We start from the raw sequence: 22,274 nt of genomic DNA, 5'->3' as shown, positions 1-22,274 counted from the left end.
GAATGCGTGCTATTGATGAGCTGATATGTCTTAAGGTTCTTTGATGATTAATATAATACAGAAATTGAAACACTATTCTGCAGCAGAAACCAATCATAAGCATTGAATTTTATCTTAAACTTCGTGTGTATCAATCAACAGTTTCATTGTTTGATTTTTTTTTTCTTAGGCATGCTCGGCAATCACATATATGCCATGCCTCAATTTAAGTTACATACAGCAGTCACACTATACTTTGAATTGAAGATATCAATATATATTTACGTAAAAGATATACATGAATCCATTAATGGCCTTGGCCATGCTTCTCTTGCTGTAGACTAACCAATTGCTTGTAGATGCTTCCTGGTTTTGAAATCAGCCTCTGATGGCTCCCCATTTCAGCAACCCTCCCATTTTGCAGCACTGCAATGTTGTTTGCATCTCTAACAGTTGACAACCTGTGAGCTACCAAAATTGTAGTTCTTCCTTCCATAAGTTTATCAAGAGCCTCTTGGACAAGCCTCTCTGACACCGTGTCGAGCGCGCTTGTCGCCTCATCCAATAGAAGAATGGATGGATTCTTCAGAATAGCTCTAGCAATAGCCACCCTTTGTTTCTGTCCTCCTGATAACTGCACCCCTCTTTCACCAACTTGAGTTCTGTACCCATCTGGCATTCTACTAATGAATTCATGAGCATTAGCTGCTCTTGCTGCTTTCATTACCTCTATCTCTGATGCCTCCTCAGTTCCATACTTGATGTTTTCGTAAAGTGTAGTTGAAAACAAAGCTGGCTCTTGCTGAACCAATCCTATTCTCAGCCTTAAGGATCTCAAGTTTAGGCTTCTGATATCAGATTCATCGATTAGAACAGACCCAGAAATGGGGTCATAAAATCTCATTACCAGAGAAATCACAGTACTCTTCCCCGAACCACTTTGTCCTACTACTGCAAGACTCTTTCCTGCGGAGACTTTGAGATTTAAGTTCTGAAATATGGGGATATCAGGTCTCATTGGATAGTTGAAGCACACATTTCTAAACTCTATATCTCCTTTGATATCGGTTACCATCTTGGAGTTGGGGTTGTCGGGGCTTATTGCTGTTCTCCTTTGGAGAATGCTGAAAACTGATCCTAACGCTTGCGATCCCTTCACGATGTCTGGGGTAAGAGCTAGTGTTTCTGCTATTGCCAGGGCAGTGATGATCAAGATCATGAAGGATTTCATGACATCCCCGAAATTTGAGTCCTTCTGCTTGATTAAAAGGGATGCATACCAAAGTCCAAGCGCATAGGAACAGAAAGCAAACAGCTGTGTAACACCATAGCCGAGACCTGATATGTGGCCTCTTAAAAGTGCTTGCTTGTTGGGCTTGTTCAACTCGCAGGAAAACTGAATTGAGATACGATCTTCTGCTCCAAAAGCAGCCACGGTACGTATGTTGGCAATAGCTTCCCGTGCCAAAGAAATTGCTCTAGAGTATGCATGACTATAGTCTCCTCCAAATCCCTTGAGAAACAGTTGCTGCATATAGGTTGAAGTCAAGGTATTTATCACGTGAATCAAGCTAAAGTAGTTAAAACTCAAATAGAAGTAGTAAATGAGTACTTTTTAGTTTTTAAGCTACAAGCTGGTGTTAATTATTAAATAAGACCAAGTTTCAAATAAAAGAAAAGTAAATGAGTAATCATCAAGCATGCTGCAAGAAGAAGCAGATTAGTGAACCTCTGTGATAGAAGCCCCTATGAGTAGGGGGAGGCATGCTACAACCACACAAGTGAGTTTCCAACTGAGTGTGAAGGCAATGGCAAATGCTGTTGCGGTGAGAGCTACATTTTGCACAATGGTAGAGATTCTGTCAGCTAGAGCACTTCTTACTAATGTTGCATCTGCAGCTAGCATGGCTGTTATTGAACCAGTGTTGTTCTCATCCAAGTCGAACCATGCGATCTCATTTGTAAGGATAGCTACAATTCAAATCATATGAAAATTTATCAAGAACAGGCCAAAAAGGTAACAATAGTAATTTTGTTGTAGCTGTAGGAGTGTACCTGAGAACATTAATAAGCGCACACGGGCAGTGAGGCGCTCTCCCATCAGAGTATAAAAGTAATGTTGCAATAGGTAAATAGGTATAGTTATAACAGCCAATCCGACAAATGCTATCGCTATCCGATCAACTTCTTGCTTGATTTTAGAACCAGAGTAAAATGCAGTTAGAATATGTGTGATTCCAAGGGCAAAGAGAGGAGCCTCCATTCCAGCCAGAATGGCACCAATTGAACCAAGTGCTGCATAAGGCCACTCTGGAGCATTCAGTCTCAGTAAGTCCAAAATGGATGGAACAGAAGCCGCGTTCAATGGCATGCCTTGATCACTTGACTGAAGCTCTCTTTCTGTATTCACATCTTGATAGTTCCTACTGTCAAAAGGTTCTCTAAAGCTAGAGTTCCTTGAACTTCCAGAGCGTGATATTGAGCTAGAGTGTGTGAAATTCTGTGATTCCTGCATGCTCACCAGACTCACATAATCCCCATTTTTCAGCATCAGTTCTGAATGAGTACCACTCTCAGCAACTTGACCATTCTTCAACACAATAATTGTATCTACATCGCGTATGGTAGATAATCTATGCGCAACAATTATTGTTGTCCGGTTTGACATTATTTTTTCCAATGCCTGCTGCACTATGAGTTCTGATTCAGCATCTAGAGCACTGGTGGCTTCATCTAAAAGCAATATTTTTGGGTTTCTGAGAACTGCTCTAGCTATAGCAATTCTCTGCTTCTGTCCTCCAGAAAGTTGGGTGCCACCTTCTCCAACCTGCGTTAGAAACAAATTATCAGGCTTCAAATTTGAATACGTATTTTCTGATATCAAAGTGTTTTAGGTCTACACTTTAGTTACCGAAAGATTTTCGTTTTAACACTCTAGTCCCTTTTGAGGATTAAAATGTATTTATCTTAATCTTGAGGAACTGAAGTGTAGTCTTACTCAATTAATTGTGTGGTGGACACACCTGAGTATTATAACCATCAGGTAATCCTTCAATGAAGGAATGAGCATTTGCAGCCTTGGCAGCTTGTATGATTTGATCCATGTCAGCACCTTCTTTTCCAAATAAAATGTTGCCAGCTATTGTTGTGGCAAATAGTGCTGGTTCTTGACTTACCAGTCCCATCTGTTCTCTCAACCATTTCAATTGAAGATTCTTTAAGTCATATCCATCCAACAGGATCTTACCTAAGTGAAAATTAATGCATTAACCTCTCCTCCTAAATGCACAACTCTATATAAAACAACTGTCTGTGAACTATTTCAATCAAGTGTGATATATGTCAGGTTTATGCATCTTAATGTTTTTGTACTTTTTGTCCTCAGAATTGAGATAGTATTTCAACGCAGGTGTGACTTTAGTAAAAATAGAGGTGAAAAATTCAAAGATGAATCTTAGGTATGATTTTACTCAGTTTGATCATAATTTTACATCCTCACCCGATATAGTAGTATCAATTACCTGAAGTAGGATCATAAAATCGTTGAATCATGGAAATGATTGTGCTCTTTCCTGAACCACTAGGACCAACAACTGCTATACTCTTCCCAGCACTGACTAAGAAGCTCAAATTTTCAAAGACCATATTGGACCTTGAAGGGTAAGCAAAGCAGACCTCAGAGAATTCAATTCTCCCTTCCACTTGTTGCAGAACAGTGCCATCATCCAACCTTTTTGCCACGTCCGAAGCAGACGCAATCATGTTCATGATATTCGCTGCGGCAGCACGCCCTTTAGCAATGGAACCAAGGCTTGGAGCAGCTTGGCCAAGCGCACTTGAAAGAAAGAAAGAAAGAAAGAAAGAGTCAACTTTGTAATCCATAATACATCTTATATAAGTTATCATTATCATTTCAAATCATAGGACTTACAATCCACTAAAGATGACATTGATGATAGTTGTAAATGCTTTCCCTCCATTTGTCTTGTGATGCCTCACAAGTATACTAGAATACCATAGAAGCAATGCCCAAGCACAAAACAATAGGCCATATGTAAAACCAACACCAATTCCTTTTGCAAAACCACTCTTCTTCCCCATCTTAAGAGCTTTGTCAAGTGACTTAGAGTATGTGCCAACCGCTTTCTCTTCTCCTACAAATGAGTAAACGGTGCGCACTTGAGATATTGCCTGTTCCATGCAAACAAGAAAAGCTCAGATAGATTATGTAAGACATGAACATGTTGCTTTGTTGGTGTATCTGTGCTTCATATCTTTTACTACCTCTTCTGCCACCTTGCCAGCTTCAGCATATGCTGCTTCACCCTTTTCTGAGAGAGTAGACATAATAATTGTATAAGCTCCTCCTGCTACAGCTATCAATGGAACAACAGCCAAGGTGAGTAGTGTGAGCTGCCACACTGATGTGAATCCAATGCCAAATCCAACAATGAATTGGGATAGGTAACGTATGGCATGGCCTGTCTGCATTCAGTTCAACATAAATAGGAACAATCAAATAAAAATCCTTGGCTTTTTTTAAGCATTATTCATTTTAGTTCTAAACATTTCAAAATGAACATGTTACCTTGTCGCCTATTGCATCTTGTACCAAAATTACATCACTCGAGATGTGGAAAATGATATTAGCATCTCTGGCTTCATTGTCAAAGAAATTAATGTCCTTCTTTAGCACTGACCTCAAGTAATTTAAGCGCAACCGAGCCGTTTGCCTCTCACCGGTTTGCATCCAGAATGCAACACCTGAAGAACAGTAGTTTGTTGTCATCATCATGATATGCTGTGATCCTTGGAAACAAGTCTATTACTTGGAAAGAAAGAAAGAAAGAAAGAAAGAAAGAAAGAAAGAAAGAAAGTTCAGGTGGGAAGATGTATGTAATGTACCCATCCAAGCTGATACCATAACAAGAAGTCCAAGATATACCAAGTACAAAGCATGCTGCAATGGAGAATGAATTAGCATTAATATACAGGATTACATATATAAGCATTTAGAAGGTCTACACAACCAAAATCTATATATACAGTTTATAGCCAGACAGAATAACAAGAACTGGTGTGTGTTGAGATTAGCTTATTTTGAGTTCAAATTTGTTTTCAACAGAAAGTTTCTTGATACTATCAAGTGTGCGTTTCGTTCGAGATAAAATTAAAACTGAGGGTGAAAATTTAAGGAGCTCATCCATAAAATTTTGGGTTTAGTTGCTATGAGTACTTAAAATATTAACTTATTTCCTTAAAACCATGTATAGTATAAAGAGTTGCATCTGTTACTCACTCTCTAAGTTTGAATATAATTAAACACACGATAAAATGAATCCCAAGTGCAATGTTATAATACTAGTTAGAATTATAAATATATAGTTGAATGGTATCATTTGTAAAAGTTAGTGAAGTTCACTTAAATCTTCTCTCTATATTCTAAGTCCCACTTAGTCGCATTCTTTTTAATTATTCTCTAATCAAATTCCTGTTTGTAACATAAGCCATGATTACCAATAATAATAATGGCTAACTAAAAAAAACAGAAGTGTATGTATTGTACCTCAGAAACCCGTGATGACAATTTGTGAGGATCCCTATTAAGATGTCCCAAAGAATCAATCATGCGACCAAACAAAACAAAGAAGAGAGGCAGAGCAGCACCATGAACAGAAGCACCAACACTTCCTAGGAACATTAACACATAGTCGACTGAATCAGCTGCAGCAAACAAGCCAAAGAAGGAAACACTCTCCATTTGGTTTGATTTTGAATCTTTTTGTTGATCCATCTTAAAAGATGATGTTGTTTGTCCTTTTTCCAAACGAGAACCTGAAGAAGCAAGCTCCAGTTCTTCCATTGTTGGACTTTGAAGGAAAAAAGTGTGTTAGCCAAGATCGAAATGGAAAACTCGTGGGGTATGGTTGAGTTAGTCCATTCCCGCCAATAAATATAAAGTGAGATCAAAGCTCAACCAACCATCCATTTCTGCATTGCCAACTAACAAATCGGCTATATAATCAATCATTTTGGAAGATAGTAACTATTTTCATACCAGTATTTTTGCATTATTCCATTTAATGAAATATTTGTTCAATATGCTTGTACAAAAGTGTCTCATTAAATTCAAAACTTATACATTAAGGACTCTGTTTATAAACTATTTATATACATACATCAAAGTTAAGTAGCTGTTTTTATTAAAGGCACACAAACGAGGTTTATTTAGTTTAGCTGTTTTGTTATTAACCTACCAATCCGCTACGTTACCAACAACATTTCTGCCAACATCTGCCAACTTTTATTTATAAGAGTATTTAATGGAAGTGTCTTTGTAGATGTGTCTAATAAAAATATCTTTTTTATAGCTATGTTTAATAGAAGTGTCTTTATAGATATATTTTTTGGATGTGTCTCTTTGTATATGTGCTTAAAATATAATAATTAATCATTGTTGGTAATAAGTTGGCAGATAATATGTTGGTACCCTATATTTTTCCTTAAGGTACAATCTTCTTAAAAGATTATTTACTTAAGAAAAATACCGCATGCAAAAAAAATCAATCACCAAAATAATTACGTAATATATTTGTTGTAGATAAATACATGTATTATTTTATATTACAATATATCTATTCTATATATAAGTGCTTGATCTAATAGTTGCTTTTTAGTTATATATATCATGATTCTAAACACAGTATCTACATGATTTATTTATAACAATACAACATATAGTTATGGTTTGATGATTTAATTGATTAAGAAATTATATTCCGTCCCAAAAAAAAAAAGAAATTATATATTTTCTACAAGGGCTTATTAAGGCTTTCTAATCCCTCTCCGTGTGGGATAATAAGATAGAAATAGTGAGTAGGAATGGGAGGAAGCTAAGCAAGTTATCTGTTATGAAATAAAGCATTAAGAAATGTAAACCTCATATATACGAGTCATTAAGAGCCAACAACCCCAATGCCGAATTTGTGGTTCAAAGAGTGTGACTTGTGAGTTGAATTGCCCATACAAACTTCCTTCCTTACTACAATCTACTTAATAATTCACCTATGATTTATTGCTTAGGTCACTTTGTATTAATTGCATTATGAGATGATGAGCCTTTTAGTATGGGCAATGGCTAACAACCTTACCAATGATGGGGATTCTTCTGCATCAAAGTAAATTATATAATAGGAATTCTGAAACATTGTGTAAGAGAATTAATAACATGTCTTTTCTCTCTAAACGTAAATCGTAGTTTTACTCACAGCAAACTACAAGTACAAGTGTGTGTGTTTGTCTCATACACATTGAGATGTTATATATATCTGTTGTACCTACTGAATAAGACATGTGATTCATGAAATATATAGAATTTTGCATCTTATTTAAGAATAAAGAAATGTACATTAACTTAATGTAGAGGCATAACGAGTATATACAATATGAAATAAAAGATAAATAGTTGTAACAAGGGTCTTAAAATATGTAAACTTTTATTGTTAGTTTATTATTTATTTATATATTTATCTGTTGTCTTACTTCTTAAAATATGTATTAATGTGCCGAAGTTAAGATAATCGGATCTAGCTATTTGGGCCAAGCTCATCCTCAGGTTCTTGCCTTATAAGTTATGATGTAACACAAATTCTAATTTAAAGTCCATTCAATCTCATTGTTTTCAGAAAAAAAATGTGATGAATATCTGAACTTTGATGTGTATATATGAATTATACTTTTCGTTATTGTACCAGACCTTTCGTGTTTGTATAAACTTTGCCGTTGATTTTTTATCAAACAGAAAGGAAAGACCATTAATTAATTTATTTCCACCATGCATCCCTTTATATATATAAGTCATTTTTTCTAGCTCCTATAAAATGGAGAGTAGTTTGGGGATGCTTGAAGGCCTTGACAACTGTCAAGAATCAATTGCCCAACAGTAGTTATAGATCCCAAGTCAAACTTTTTGTAAATTCGAAAGATTGAATCGTATTCAAGCTAGAATTCAGTAGAAGAAAAAATTAGATATAACAATAATAAATACATTGCAATTGACCAACATACCACGATTTCTGATTTCGGCGGATCACTCCCAATTCATCACTTGAATATGACAATATTCTTTCCCTTTCACTCAACTTTTTCAAACCCAAATCTCATTAAAAAACAACTAATTAAGATTTTTCTTTTCTCTCATGTATAAGTCTGAAAATCAGTGTAAGTATATCTAGTTAGACATTTTTTATATCTTTATGCTTTTGGCTAGCCACTGATACTAAATTAAAGTCTTTGTTTTGAATTTCTTTATAATAATGTTTATTACTAAAAATAATAATACTTACTTTATTTTAAGGTTGGTAATAAATTAGTAAATCACACAAATAAAATATTTCAGTTTAAAATTGCACAAATATATGTCTTAAATTATAATTGGTTACACATAATCTTATATAAATCGAATCAAATATGCTATTTATATATAAATCAAATTAAATTATTTTTAACTCTGCAACACATTCATGATAAATCGAATCAAGTTATATGTAAAAGTTATATGTAAACAGCATAAATTAATTTTAACTCATTCTAATTTAAAATATGAAGTAGTTTTGTAATTTTAAGTTGGAATTATTTTATTCTAATGATTTACCCTATTAAATAATCCAAAACTAGAGTAACAAGATATAAATATAGTATAATAAAGAGAAACAACTCAAAAACAAATAATAATAATAATAATAAACTTGAACTTGTAATTAATTAATGAGAGAGTATTACATGGATGAGTAGGGTGGAAAAAAAAGGCTCCATCAGCATCTCCTGTGCACCACTAATTGAAAAACAAAAGTGGTATACACAAAATGCACCTTACAAAAAAAAAGGGCATCATCACTCCCATTGGGAAAAGAACAAACAACAACGATAAGATATGATAAAAACAGCTTAAGATACTAAACATGTATCATTATTATTATATTAGTTAATAACGTAGATCACCAAGACCGACCAAATTACTTGTGGTTCTAACAAAATCACCTTCATATCATGTTATCTTATCTTTCTTTCTGAAAATGAAGTTCAATTGAGGCGTAGAGCACAACCAGTTTTGGCTTTGCAACTTAGCTTTGATCTGATACAAAACTTTGGCAGTGGTAGGCTGCTAGGTGGGGGAGACAAAACATTACTTGAAAGCATGGCATGTCCAATATTGCATGTGGTTGAACTCAAAGAAGAGGGTGTTGAAGCAACAGGGAGAGGGGGAGTGAGAGAGTGTGACGAGAAGGAGGAATAATAATGTGTTGTTCTCTTGTTGGATTCAACATTGTGAATCATTGTGGTACCTGGTTTCGATAGCAAAGGATAGTGAGCGTGTGTTGGAAGAGGAAGAAGAGGTGGTTGTTGAAGAGAATAATGAGGTCTTGGACCTGAATTGGAGATGGATTTGCTTCTTCTTATCATGTTTTTCTTTGGGTTGCTATTCCTTTTTTGCTTGTAATTCGGAGCAAGTGTTTGATCCATTGAATGAGAATGATGCAATTCAACAATAATTTACCTTCTACTAAATCAAATTAAATATCATTCTATCATATAACAAGATGCGTGCTAGGGTATGTATATATATAGCTGGTGCAATACGGCAAACTCAAGTTGGAATATTCTACAATTAGTATTAAGATTATAATATAATATATGCATGGATCAGAGGATGATGGTATTGATAATTAAAATAAAAATAATAAAGAGGGGGGATGGGTCAAGATTTACTCGTAAATTAGCAACAAGATGTGGTGGTCGGTTACTTCTAAGACTGGGCGGCAACCGCCGGAGTGATGGGAGCCGTTGGATTATGGTTTTAGTAATAGCCGTTTAGAGGATCGTGACCAACGGTTCCAGTCTGACTTAGAAAAAAATTCGGCAGCTAGGGCTAGGTGGATTTATTTATCTTTCATGGCTTTCGCTTTTTTTCAAATCATAATGCAGCATAGTTATAGTAACCAGTAACCACCATAAAATCTACTTTTCTTAATAATCACTCGTAACTTTTCCAAAAAATATATATAATTAAACAAGTATCATGTCTAATAGAATTTAATATGACAAGTAGCATGTTGTATTCTTTACCCATCTTAAAATGTATTTGCTAAAATATATTTTAATCATTGCTGCACATCATTTTCTATATATGTCGTTTAGAGATGTGTAGGAGGAATCAATTTTTGTGTGCAATATTTTGGCTGTGTTGTGTTTGGACTGTTGCTTAAGACATTGCTGTCAAGCACTTTCAGGTCAAGGAAAGCCACACAAAAATCTTCGCCAATATCGCCACATGCAACAAAGACTTTATGGGCTAGCCTTATCATCTCACTTTGGGCTTCAACTTTTAAATCTGTCCAATATTTAACACCCTCAAGAGCCCGTTCCAATTTTTTGGCAAATATTAATTTGTCTAATTAAAAATTTGATTAAGAATCTCGCTTTATTTATCCAACAATTTATTTGTCAACAATAAATCTTTAGATAGAACTTTGTTGATTTTGAAAAACTAATATTCAATTAAAATTATGAACAAATATTATTAAAATATTATTAAGTGTTTATTAAAATATTGCCAATTGTTTATGTGATGTATTTGGTATAGTACTTTGCAGGAAAGCAAATTAAATTTCATGCTGGTGCAATTAAACAAGCCCACCTTGATCAATAAATAAATTCAGTCTTATATCAAATTGATTCAAGACTAATGGCTGAAGAAAGAAAACAAAAAAGACCCAAAGAAAGAAATCAAGCCCAATCAGTAAAGTAACTTAAGCTTCATATGATTACAGGAAGAGTTTTAATTATACCGAGAACACCGATATTCTAGTTATTTTTACCGTTAATCTGAATTATAAAAGATATATATAATATATATTAATTAAAATCAACAGTTAAAATAACTGAAACATCGGTGTTTCCAGTACACTTAAAATTTTTCTTATGGTTACCTACTTTCATAGTTCAAGCAACTTAATTTCCAAGTTCCAATTCACTTTAATTTCTTTGAAACTTTCATCGAAAGCCATCACTTCTCTCTCTTCTCACTCTTGCTTTGGTCACGTCAATTAAAGAAGAAGAAAGAAGAAAATGAAAACCACATAAAAATGGTGAGGAAGAAAGGCAAAAAGAGTTTTGCTAAATCAAAACAAGAAAAAGAGTTTACAACCAAGTAGTTAGTCTCACTCGGTCAAAGCACATCAAAAGTATCTTCTCTCATTTGTGCTACGCCGAGGAATCAAGAAGAAAGCCACAAGGTCTCAAGCACAGAAGAAGCAATAATGGAGAATGTGAAGTCAACTTGGTTTAGAAGCTCATCAATGCTCAAAATCAAAATTTGGAGCCAAAGTCAAGCTCAACGGTCAAGATTAAAGAATCTTGACGAAAAAAGATGAAAGAGAATAGATGAGTTGCATGCAACAAATTCGAATTTCTCTCTCCTCTCTGATGAAACCGCTGCTAGTCTCTGATGTTGGAGAAAAAGACAGTGTTCGGGTTGAACTTGATTCAACCTTGGAAATTTCATTTTTCTATATTAAGGGTGAACGGCCAAGTGTTGAAGGCAAGGAGAGTAAGTGAAAAGCACGGCGTTCACTCTCATAACTACCCAAACTGTTTGAGTCCTTCTTCTTCATGTAGTTCATATAATATTTTCTTTTTCTTAGTTTATTATGTCCGAGTCTCATTGAAAAAGACAAACATGGTGTGGTTTGTAAGAAAAAGCCAATGAGAGGTAAAAGCAGTGAGATAAACAGTGAGAAAAAGTCATAAGCTGTCTCAAGTTTGCTTTGTACATCTTTTTATTTTGTGTCATGATCCTGTGGAAATTTTCTTACAAGTTGGGTTAGCACTTTGCAGTTAAAAGCTAAGGTGAGTCCTAATCAAATTCGAATTGGGTTAGAATTTAGATTTGTTCCAGATATGATTGGGTAGATCCTAGGGAAGCATTGGAGTTTGTAATCTTGAAAAGAGATAGTGAAATTCCATCATAGTTATGACGAAGACTGGATGTAGGTTACATTGCACTAAATAGTTGAATCAGGATATATTTGGTGTTATTCCTTCTTCTCTACTTCGTTTCTATTTCTGTTACTTATGAGACAAAATGAAAATGTCTTTCAACTCGTTGCGAGATAAAAGTAAAAATATCTGCTAAGTTTCTTTAAAAAAGAAAAAGTACTATTTAATAGAAAAAAAAACTAAGATTCAACCCCCATTCTTTTAGTCATGATAACCATCAAGCTCAAATCCGTAGAAATTTAGTTTCTATCTTGCTAGGTTAGAGGATACGGTGAAAAAAATTGACCAAGAAATTTTTTTTAGCCTAAAATTAAAGGACAATACCAATGCATTATTAGCTTGTTTAATGCCTAAATTATAGACTGAGACCTGGCACTCTAAAATTTTAGGCAGCAGAAGTGTATATATTATCTTAATTATTTTCTAATATTATACCTTAACATAGTTGTTGATGAAATCATAAATATTAAAAATCTAAAAATTCCTATAAAGAAATAGAAATTTTTTTATGAAAAAGTATATAGATCGAGTAGTCTAATGACTATGAGATACATCCTAGTCTTTAGAGTTGAATCCTCTAGTGTAGTGTTTGAGTTGTCACTAAAGTTTGGGCCATATTGGAGGAAAAGGACAAAGAAAAGCTGCAACTAATTATAGGCAGATATATCTAAGCAAGATTTTCACCCTTGCTGACCTTAATAGAAGGAAAAAGTACAGATTCACAATCATGGATTGTTTTTCAGGTCCTAACGGATGAGAGAAGAACTTAAAAATCAAAGTACATAGCACCGTCCCTTTGACATTATGATTAATCTTGTGAAAATGAAACTTGAATGGCAGGACAATATGCACCGGATTTTTTCCCCTCTTTAATTTTTTTATTTTAATCCATAAGCTGATTTTTACATTAACAAAAAACAAAGGGACTTGGATCATGGAATTGATAGAGACAATAAAGTTATCAATAGTGTTTTTTTCTTGGGTCATTACTTTATGTTTTGTTAAGAAAATGTTGGCAATAGCTTGTAATTGGTCTTGGATGATGATGGACTTGTCTTCATCAAATAAAAAATAAAATAAAATAAAAGAAGAAAGGTTCAAAAGATCTGGCAAGTGGTTCTGTTCCCAGCATTAATGCATTGCATAATATTGTCTGTGTTGGAAGGTGGCCCAGGCACTTTTTACTTGTTCCTTTTCTTTTTCATTTTATTCTTTTACAGGAATTATATATCCACTATCCAGTAAGAATTATGTATACATGCAAATGCAACACACTGAAAAGGAATGATGTGGGAAGCACAAAATTATAAGGAAGCATTATTAATAAATCAGAAAGTTTGTGAGTTTTGTCTCAATTACAATGGACACAGAAACATGTGCTAGAGGGAGAGTGGGACCTCCATCGTTTGATATTTTGAGAGAAAATGGTATTCATAAGTTTACCGTATATTATCATATATCTATGAATGAATGCAGTGTAATAAGATCACTGGCCCCCTACCTCTCTGTCAAAGAAGAAAAATATATATCTGAAAGAGCATAGAGGACCTTACCGACACTAATTAATTGCCACCTCACGCGCCTTTGCAAATTTCGTTATCAAACAGTTTTGTGTGGATCAAATGATGGTTGATCAAGCTAAAGTTACTGGCCACTGGTTTTCAAGGGAACGTTTTTCTAACAAGATATACAAATTAAAGATAGGTTCTTGTCTTTTTCAGGCACACAAAGTGAGTGAGTTCAGGTCTTTACTTAACTACCCAGTCTGTTATTGTGCAAGTTTTAGTTAGCTTCACTCTCCATTTTACACATTGAACAGACAAAACTTTCAGCTAAAATGGGTGTTTTTAGTACCATAGGTACTTGTATTGGCTTCGGAATTGGAACTTCAATTGGTGTGGTCATTGGATACTATGTGTTTATATACTTTCAGCCAACACATGTCAAGGTTAGTTTCTTCCTCTAAACTAATTCAACTGTTCTTATTTTATTTTGTTTTATTATTCCTTTTAATTTTTGGATCCAGTATGCCAATTAAATTTACCATTAGAAGACTTTTGCATGAAACTAAAAGGTACCTCCTTGCTAGGTGTATATGCTATATAGTAGATTTTTTCTATGATAATTTTTATTGATGAAGATTGTTTTTGTCTAAAGTAAGATGCCGAAAAGCAAGACTTAGTTTTCATATAAGATGTGTCATAATTAAGGTTCTAATCCATGGAAAATGCAGTACTTGGTCTGCCTTTTCTTCCGGTAATCATGACTTATTTGTTGAATCTAATATAATTGTACTATATCAGCTTTAATCACTACTGAATTTTGCGAACACATACTTTCAGCTGAAACACCATAGTGGGGAAAGAGGGTAGCTTCAAAGTTTTGTTATGATTTAACTATAGAAGATGCTATTCATTACCTTATCTTTTGGTTAGTTAATTAACACTTTCAGACTATGACATTCTTAATTTCAGGATCCCATAATTCGTCCTTTGGCCGAGCAAGATGCCAAAACTCTGCAACAAATGCTTCCAGAGATACCCTTGTGGATAAAGAATCCAGATTTTGATCGTGTATGTTGTTACACTTTACCCCTTGTATATTTCTTGGGTTTCCAAATAAAAGTTTATCATATTTTTCTTGTTTGCAGCTTGACTGGCTCAATAGATTTGTTGAGCATATGTGGCCTTATCTAGACAAGGTATGCAATCTACCAAGATTGTATATTGTGGCCTTATCATAATTTCTTATCACATTTTTCCAAATAGTAACAATAATTCAATCTTCTTAGGCAATTTGCAAGACTGCAAGGACTATAGCAAAGCCCATTATTGCTGAGCAAATTCCCAAGTACAAGATTGATTCAGTAGAATTTGAGACGCTTACCTTGGGTTCTTTACCTCCAACTTTTCAAGGTTGAGCTCTTATTTGTTTTCAATGTTACTTTTCTTTCCCTCCATATCTTTAGGAAGGTGAAAAGAACAAAATCTTTGTGATTTTTATGTGGTTCTTATTGTGACATGTCAATACCATCAAGTGTACAGAACTGAGCTAGTAGTAAACTGGTTAGTTTTATTTAGATGTAAGATTCTTTGAAGCTAAGGTTGGCTGCTAAAAGATAACAGATTATAAATTATTGGTACCTTGTCACTTAAGTAATGTCAAAGGTCTTGATTGCACTGAAAAGATGAAATCATTGTGATGGATTGTTGTGCCGTTATCTTTCACAATTCCAAATTATTTATTCATCTGATCCGTGGAGACACAATTTTGACCCATAAATTTGTCAATATATTCAGGAATGAAAGTCTACAATACTGATGAAAAGGAGTTAATTATGGAACCATCAGTAAAATGGGCTGGGAATCCTAACATTATAGTTGCAATCAAAGCATTCGGGTTGCGAGCCACAGTTCAGGTTTGTATTCTCTTAGTATCTGAAGAACAGAAAAAAGAAATGTTTGGCTTATGATTTTAACATGCCAGGTTGTTGATCTGCAAGTATTTGCCTCTCCACGAATCACATTGAAGCCTTTAGTCCCGAGTTTTCCTTGCTTTGCGAATATTTATGTGTCACTCATGGAGAAGGTGTGTATGACTATTTTCATTGTGATTTCTAGTGATAGCAAAAATATCTGATACTTTGGCCAATTCTATATAAATTACAGAAACTAATGAGCAAAATAATGGTCACATTGTGTTGTGATTGCAGCCACATGTTGACTTTGGATTAAAACTGCTTGGAGCTGATGTAATGTCTATTCCTGGTGTTTATAGGCTTGTCCAGGTATCTAATACTCAAATTCAAATTGGTGCAAGTCATCAACTTGTGTTTGTGAAGTTGTAGCACTGATTTTTCCTCTTCATTTTCAGGAAATCATCAAAGAACAGGTAGCAAAAATGTACTTATGGCCTAAGGCCCTTGAGGTGCAAATAATGGATCCAACAAAGTATGTTTTATTTTCTTCTTTTCATCAGTTTCATAACATTACTAGGTGTTAGAGTGAGCTAAGTTTGCTTGGTTTGTTTTGTTAGGGCCATGAAAGTACCTGTAGGAATCCTCCATGTGAAGGTTCTTAGAGCAACAAATCTCAAGAAGAAAGATCTACTCGGAGGATCAGACCCGTACGTGAAGCTTAAACTCTCTGACGACAAACTTCCTTCAAAGAAAACTAGCGTGAAATATAAGAAATTGAATCCAGAATGGAATGAGGAATTCAATATGGTTGTCAAAGATCCGGAATCTCAATTCTTGGAACTTAGTGTTTATGATTGGGAGCAGGTAATTGTGTGGTTATGTAACAAACTTTGTAAGACATGTTTCTTATTCTTTCTTTCACTTTGAATTGCCTAGATTGGGAAGCATGACAAGATGGGAATGAATGTCATTCAATTGAAAGAGCTTACAGCGGACGAAGCCAAAGAGCTGACTCTTGATTTACGCAAGACTATGGAGCCTAATGATCCAGAGAATGAGAAGTCACGGGGAGAGATCACGGTACAAGTTCTATATAAGCCTTTTAAAGATGATGAGTTGGCTCAGAATTCAGAGGACCCTAATGCAATAGAAAAGGCTCCTGAAGGAACACCTGCCACTGGTGGTTTGCTTGTTATTATCATCCATGAAGCTGAAGATGTTGAAGGGAAACACCACACAAATCCATATGCAAGACTCATTTTCAAAGGAGAGGAGAGAAAAACCAAGGTGTTATTTATTTTCTTATTCTATTTAGAATGAACACAAGTTTTAATTTGAGTCTTAACTTTGCAGCATGTGAAGAAAAATAGAGATCCAAGATGGAATGAAACATTTCAATTTACACTGGAGGAACCTCCCACCAATGAGAGGCTATATGTTGAAGTGCTTAGTGCCTCCTCTAAACTAGGCCTGCTTCATCCCAAGGTATTTCTCATTTTTAAATCTTGACTAAATAATTTGTCCGCTCTATTTATGATTATCTTTTTGCAAGCAGGAAACCTTGGGTTATGTGGATATAAATCTATCGGATGCTGTTAGCAACAAAAGAATCAACGAGAAATATCATCTCATTGACTCAAGAAATGGAAAGATTCAAATTGAGCTTCAGTGGAGAACTCCTTGATCATCATACAGTGTTTATAATTTTGTAAACAAAATTTGGAGCATTTGATGTATAAACATTAAACAAACAACTTCAATAAGTACCTTAGGAGTTACTCTTTATAGAATGTTTTGTGAATTACTAATTAGCAACACGTGGTTATTCCTAAAGGATAAGAAAATATGTTGCTGTTAGGTTCCAAAGCACTCGTAGGAAAACAATTATGAGACATTCAAATTCCTTTTAATTTAATGCCGCAAGTGCAAGGTGTTCAAACTTGAAAAGCCTTTTGTCAGAGTATAGATTCTTCGCCATTTTCTCGGTGTCAACTTAGCAACTTTTGATCACTTCAAACATGCACATTTAAACAAGTCATATCATTAGTTTTCCTATGAGGCAGGAGTGACCAAATTTAACTATGTGGATGCCTATACTGTTATAATTTATAGAGTAAATTAACCAACTTTTTTAAGAAAATATTTTTCTTTTTCTTTAAATTTCCTTTTTTCTGACACACGATATTCACTAATTTCCTTTATAGATTTTACTGTAGTAAGGAATTGGTTTCCAAAAAATATTTGAAGGTATTAATGAAACCTCCATATAAATATACAAGATACTATATAGTATATCCATCATGAACACATGTTGCTCATTCTCTCATTCCATTTTCTTGTGAATTACTAAAACATTCCTAAATGGCTACTTCCATCTCCAACTTATCATTATACGCTTTCTTCTCCTTGAGATAGTTTTCTTCCAATATAAGCAATCTAATAATCAAGAGAAGCAAGCAGAAAGATGAGAAGAACTAAAGCCTTTTGCCATATTATGTTGCATGCTTCAGTTTTATGGGTTTGCATAATAAGGGTCTGCGGGGTTGTTAAAGCTCAAGAGTGTCATGAAGACTGGAACAAAAACTGGAGAGTAATTGGCCTGAATGTTTCCTTGATTCCTCTGTTTGGCACCATTCCTCTTGACATGGCCAACTGTAACCTCACTGGGGATGAATTATCTAACTGGAGTAGCAACAAAATGAGTGGTCCTATTACAAATTCAATTTCTCAATGCACTTCACTCATGTCATTGGATTTGAGTAGTAACATGCTTGTTCTTGTTGGTGAGATTAATCATTTGGAGGTTCTAAGCTTGTTGAACCTCTCCAGGAACAATATCACTGCCCACGTTCCAAACAACTTGCTTCGTACACTTCCTACCAACGGCCAATCCCCAACGTGGACTATTATTGCAAAATCCATTACTACTTTTGTAATTACATTGCCTTTGATTAAGGTGCATTAAGTATCTTTAACCACATTATTGCAAACAACTATTATATTATGTGTACATAAATCAGTTACTAAATATAATATCTAACATCATTAATATTTTTATATTACGAAATCCGTTAACTTGTTAGCCATTGGCCTTTAGGCTAATTTTCTTATTTGAAAAAAATCAAAAGTAGGTAAGTCATCGCTGACTCTCATTCTGCTAATTGGTAATTGGTATTTAGTACTTATCAAAAGTCACTGTTGCTATTTAGAATTTTCCTTCCTCAGAATCTTATGAAAAATATGCTGTGGCCAAATGGCTAATTCAAGGCCAAACAAGTTATTATCATACGCAACACAAGGGACCCCTGATTTTTAGTTATGTCTGATGGGTCCTAATCAAATACGTATAATTAATAAAAGACAACACACAGGAACATATAATACAGGGTTATACCGTACAAGAAATACAACATGGATGTTAGAATCAAGTATTATCTTTTGTTTATCATTCACAGTACTATATATTCTCCAAAAATAGTCACCAAATTAAAACTTCTTAGAAATTTTTTTAATAAAGTTAGATGAAATAAATTGTAATATGATAGGGTTATATGTGTTGTATGAATGACAGTGCCCTCAGAGTAGATTAGAGTAGCGTGCATGTGTGGTTTGGTCCAAATTCAGACAGAGCAATGTTAGACTCTTAGTAAAGCAATTTTTTTTAATCAATATCAATTCAATTTTTTACAATTTATAGCTTTAGTTTCTGTCCTTATAATATATATTAGCTAATAATCCGTAAAAAAAATTGTTTTTTTTTTATTTTTTTTAATATCATTTATATACTAAAACTAATTAATATATATTTTTTATTTATTTTTAATATATATCTAGCATATTGCTTTTTTCCAAACATGTCAAAGCAAGAATAGCCAAAAATTGCATTCATTATTATCAGTCCACATTCACCAAACTCTATCTATTTAGTCCCCACTCTCCTTCATCTATCCCCTGCATAAATTTCTCATCAATCATCAGTCTTGACTTCGTATATACTATTAGAATACTATGCTAGCAAAAAAGTCATCATCTTTCTAATTATTTATTTAATATATAAAATTTTTAATTATATAAAACAATTAATAAATTTGTCATCATCATTTGTTCATATAAGTTCAATTTAATCGGCTGTTATATTGCATAGTATTAATTATTATTAATATAAAACTAATAAAAAATAATATAAATAACATTAACATATCCAAGTGGTTAAAGTAGCATAAACCTAAGAAACTACAAATACATCACCGACAAGGTACCAAAAAAAACAAATTAAAAGCAGAAACCAGTAAAAGAAAGCGAAAAACAACATAAACACTTAGTATATATGTATACTCAGAAGACTAAAATTAAAATTACTGTTTTCCTATCGAAATTTGACATCTCAGCAGTCACTACTCATGATTTGATTCGGCATAAGTATGTATATATTATAAAGAAAAAGAAGTGTCTGAAGTGCGAAGTGAGGTGGTGTTGTGTTTGGATCAGGAAGTGGGATAAGTAGGAAGATGGTGTGGAAGCCTGAAACGGACCTGAGAAGCAGGTGATCGGACGGCAACACCATGCCAGCAGATGCCTCCTTTGCACACCTTGTGAGAACGATGGTTGTTTGCTGCAGCGGCGGAGGCGGCAAATGCATACATGGCCTTGCGTGATAGGTCCCAGGCGAGTGCTGCCAGCAAGATGAGAGCCACGAAAATGGAAGCGAAGAAGATGAGAACAAAAACGCCTCCCATGTTGTGGCCACAGGCAACACAGTACACCTTCATACATGCGATCACTGCCACATAGATGCTTGTGAGGTTGCTCACCACTTTGTCGCTGATTGTTGCCATCATCGATATCAAATCTCCAAGAAAGAACAACAACAAACACCGCCTTTTGCTTTTACTTTTATATGTACAACGTTGAGTCTTTGTACGGCTCTCTTCTTCCCATTCAGTTTTATAATTTTTTTTAAAAAGGTATAAATAAATTATTTTTAATTAGTAAATTTTAAATAATTATAATTAATAATTGATAATTTTATAAAAATAATAATAATTAATTAATATAAAATATAATTTAAAAATATTTATTAATTTATTATTGTTACTGAATTATTTTTTATAAGAAATTAGAAAAAAATATAATTTTTTTTACCAAAAATAGGAGACTCGAACCCGCAACCTCTTAATTGAGTATGGGGAGATTATGTCGCCATTTGAACTATTACTCATTGAAAAGATAGAAGATTCGAACCTGCAACCTCTTAATTGAGTATAGAAAGTCTATGTCATTTAAGCTATTACTCATTGACTGTAACAAATTAATTATCACATCAGTATTGTAGTCCCTTAATAGAATAAACTAACCATATATTTAAATCATCACATAATGTTTGTTATCTAATTTTTTTATATAAAAGTATGGAATATCATTATTTTTAACATAAACAAACGGTTTAAAGTTATTTTCAAGTTTTTATAATTATAAAGTTAATGAAACCACATACACTACTACAAGAGTATAACATTATCAATTGAAAAGAATTTTATAAAAGTATATAAATTTAAGCTTTTATATATTTAGTAAAGTATAAAATTAAATTTAAAAAATCTTATTAATAATAATAATTTAAACATATATTCTAAAAGTTGATTTTTTATTTTATACATCTCATTAAATTACGAAATTGGTTCCTACTAGTTATGTATTGAGTGTCTGTAGTCATAGAAAAGATAGAAAACATTGATTGGCACATCGTCCTTATCTTCATTTATCCTTTTCTTTCCTTTGAAAACAATGCAATTGCGATTGGAGAGTGTTATAAATTAAAGTGGAAGTGGAACAAAACAAAAACAAAAACAAAATAAAAGCCGCTTTCTATTCGGTATGGAAGACAAATGCACTTTATCATTCTTCTTGTTTATAAATACTATATTCATTCTGTCTGGATTCACCCTCTGGAATTTTCCCTTCGTAACATATTTTCATTTTTATTTTCATCCTCTCTTTTGTATTTTACTATAATTATTCTATCTGTTCTTTAAAAATATTAATTAGTAAAAAATGATACTATGGAACGAAGAAAATTAAAATGATAGGAATAATCCTTAATAGAATATACTTTTCCAACCACACTAACCAAAATCAACCACAAAAAATTAAGTACTAGTACAGAATACATATTAAAATATAAGATATATATTAAAAATAAATTAAATTATATATATTTAATTAAAAATATATAATAATTAATTTTAATTTACAATAATATTTTTAATATTTTTTTATCATGTTTACATTCAAAAGTTAATATTTATTTTAAAATAGAAATATATTAATACTTTTAGAATTAATTGGAGATTATTGAAGTAGTAATGATATTTTGGTAAGAATATCTACAAAAATATATAACCATGTTTATTTTAATTTATTAATTAGATGTATTTTATAATTAAATAAAATAAATTAGACAAGGACTGTATATTATTATTGACAGATAGAAAAGTTTTAACAAGCAACAAAAGATTATGAAAATTTTGATCACGAAAACAAAAGGAGTTGAAAAGTGATAAAATACTAAATATATTTACAAATAATAAAAATAATAAAATAATTTTAGAAATCATATTTTAATGTAATTTTTTATAAATATTATTAAAAGATAATTTTTTTATTCTTAAAATTTAGTAATTTTATGTTAAATAAATTTGTTTAAATCTTTTATTGTAAATGACTAATTTTTTTAAAAAATAAAAAATATACATTCGTACTTTTTAAATATTTATTTAAATATTGTCATAAAAATTCAGATTAAATAAATAAATTATTTGTT

At 33.0% G+C, this 22,274-nt stretch overlaps 3 protein-coding genes across 3 annotated transcripts; 1 reads left to right on the top strand and 2 right to left on the bottom strand.

The window, feature by feature from the left end:
• Nucleotides 1–96: 96 nt before the first annotated feature.
• Nucleotides 97–5,953, bottom strand: LOC107493242 (ABC transporter B family member 13-like). Its single transcript, XM_016114338.3, has 10 exons — nucleotides 5,546–5,953; nucleotides 4,885–4,939; nucleotides 4,568–4,743; nucleotides 4,264–4,464; nucleotides 3,911–4,170; nucleotides 3,501–3,814; nucleotides 3,003–3,226; nucleotides 2,035–2,806; nucleotides 1,709–1,950; nucleotides 97–1,507 (listed from the first exon to the last, which is right to left on the bottom strand). Exons 1-10 carry the CDS (start codon nucleotides 5,840–5,842, stop codon nucleotides 287–289), a joined length of 3,762 nt encoding a protein of 1,253 aa, XP_015969824.1. The 5' UTR covers nucleotides 5,843–5,953; the 3' UTR covers nucleotides 97–286.
• Nucleotides 5,954–13,746: 7,793 nt separating this feature from the next.
• Nucleotides 13,747–17,431, top strand: LOC107493244 (synaptotagmin-2). Its single transcript, XM_052262875.1, has 12 exons — nucleotides 13,747–13,984; nucleotides 14,511–14,609; nucleotides 14,687–14,737; nucleotides 14,828–14,951; nucleotides 15,336–15,454; nucleotides 15,523–15,624; nucleotides 15,749–15,823; nucleotides 15,910–15,986; nucleotides 16,072–16,318; nucleotides 16,391–16,741; nucleotides 16,808–16,939; nucleotides 17,010–17,431. The coding sequence occupies exons 1-12, from the start codon at nucleotides 13,874–13,876 to the stop codon at nucleotides 17,136–17,138; spliced, it is 1,617 nt and encodes a 538-aa protein (XP_052118835.1). The 5' UTR covers nucleotides 13,747–13,873; the 3' UTR covers nucleotides 17,139–17,431.
• A 2,237-nt stretch (nucleotides 17,432–19,668) lies between these two features.
• On the bottom strand, nucleotides 19,669–20,354 carry LOC107493208 (uncharacterized). Its single transcript, XM_016114294.3, has one exon. The coding sequence runs from the start codon at nucleotides 20,290–20,292 to the stop codon at nucleotides 19,939–19,941; it is 354 nt and encodes a 117-aa protein (XP_015969780.3). The 5' UTR covers nucleotides 20,293–20,354; the 3' UTR covers nucleotides 19,669–19,938.
• Nucleotides 20,355–22,274: the final 1,920 nt, after the last annotated feature.

This window comes from Arachis duranensis, chromosome 6 (genome assembly GCF_000817695.3).
Source record: "Arachis duranensis cultivar V14167 chromosome 6, aradu.V14167.gnm2.J7QH, whole genome shotgun sequence".
NCBI lineage: Eukaryota > Viridiplantae > Streptophyta > Magnoliopsida > Fabales > Fabaceae > Arachis > Arachis duranensis.
Note: the sequence above shows the minus strand (reverse complement) of the source record. Positions and strands in the feature narration are given on the sequence as shown.

Bases quoted from the DNA above. Each gene is read 5' to 3' on its own strand.
- LOC107493242 (XM_016114338.3), bottom strand. From the start codon at position 5,842: ATGGAAGAACTGGAGCTTGCTTCTTCAGGTTCTCGTTTGGAAAAAGGA. The intron at 4,465-4,567 runs GTAACATGTTCA...AACTGAATGCAG, and splicing joins AAGATGCAATAGGCGACAAG to ACAGGCCATGCCATACGTTA. The intron at 1,951-2,034 runs GTACACTCCTAC...TTTGAATTGTAG, and splicing joins GCGCTTATTAATGTTCTCAG to CTATCCTTACAAATGAGATC.
- LOC107493244 (XM_052262875.1), top strand. From the start codon at position 13,874: ATGGGTGTTTTTAGTACCATAGGTACTTGTATTGGCTTCGGAATTGGA. The intron at 15,455-15,522 runs GTTTGTATTCTC...TTAACATGCCAG, and splicing joins GGTTGCGAGCCACAGTTCAG to GTTGTTGATCTGCAAGTATT. The intron at 15,987-16,071 runs GTATGTTTTATT...TTGTTTTGTTAG, and splicing joins CAAATAATGGATCCAACAAA to GGCCATGAAAGTACCTGTAG.
- LOC107493208 (XM_016114294.3), bottom strand. From the start codon at position 20,292: ATGATGGCAACAATCAGCGACAAAGTGGTGAGCAACCTCACAAGCATC.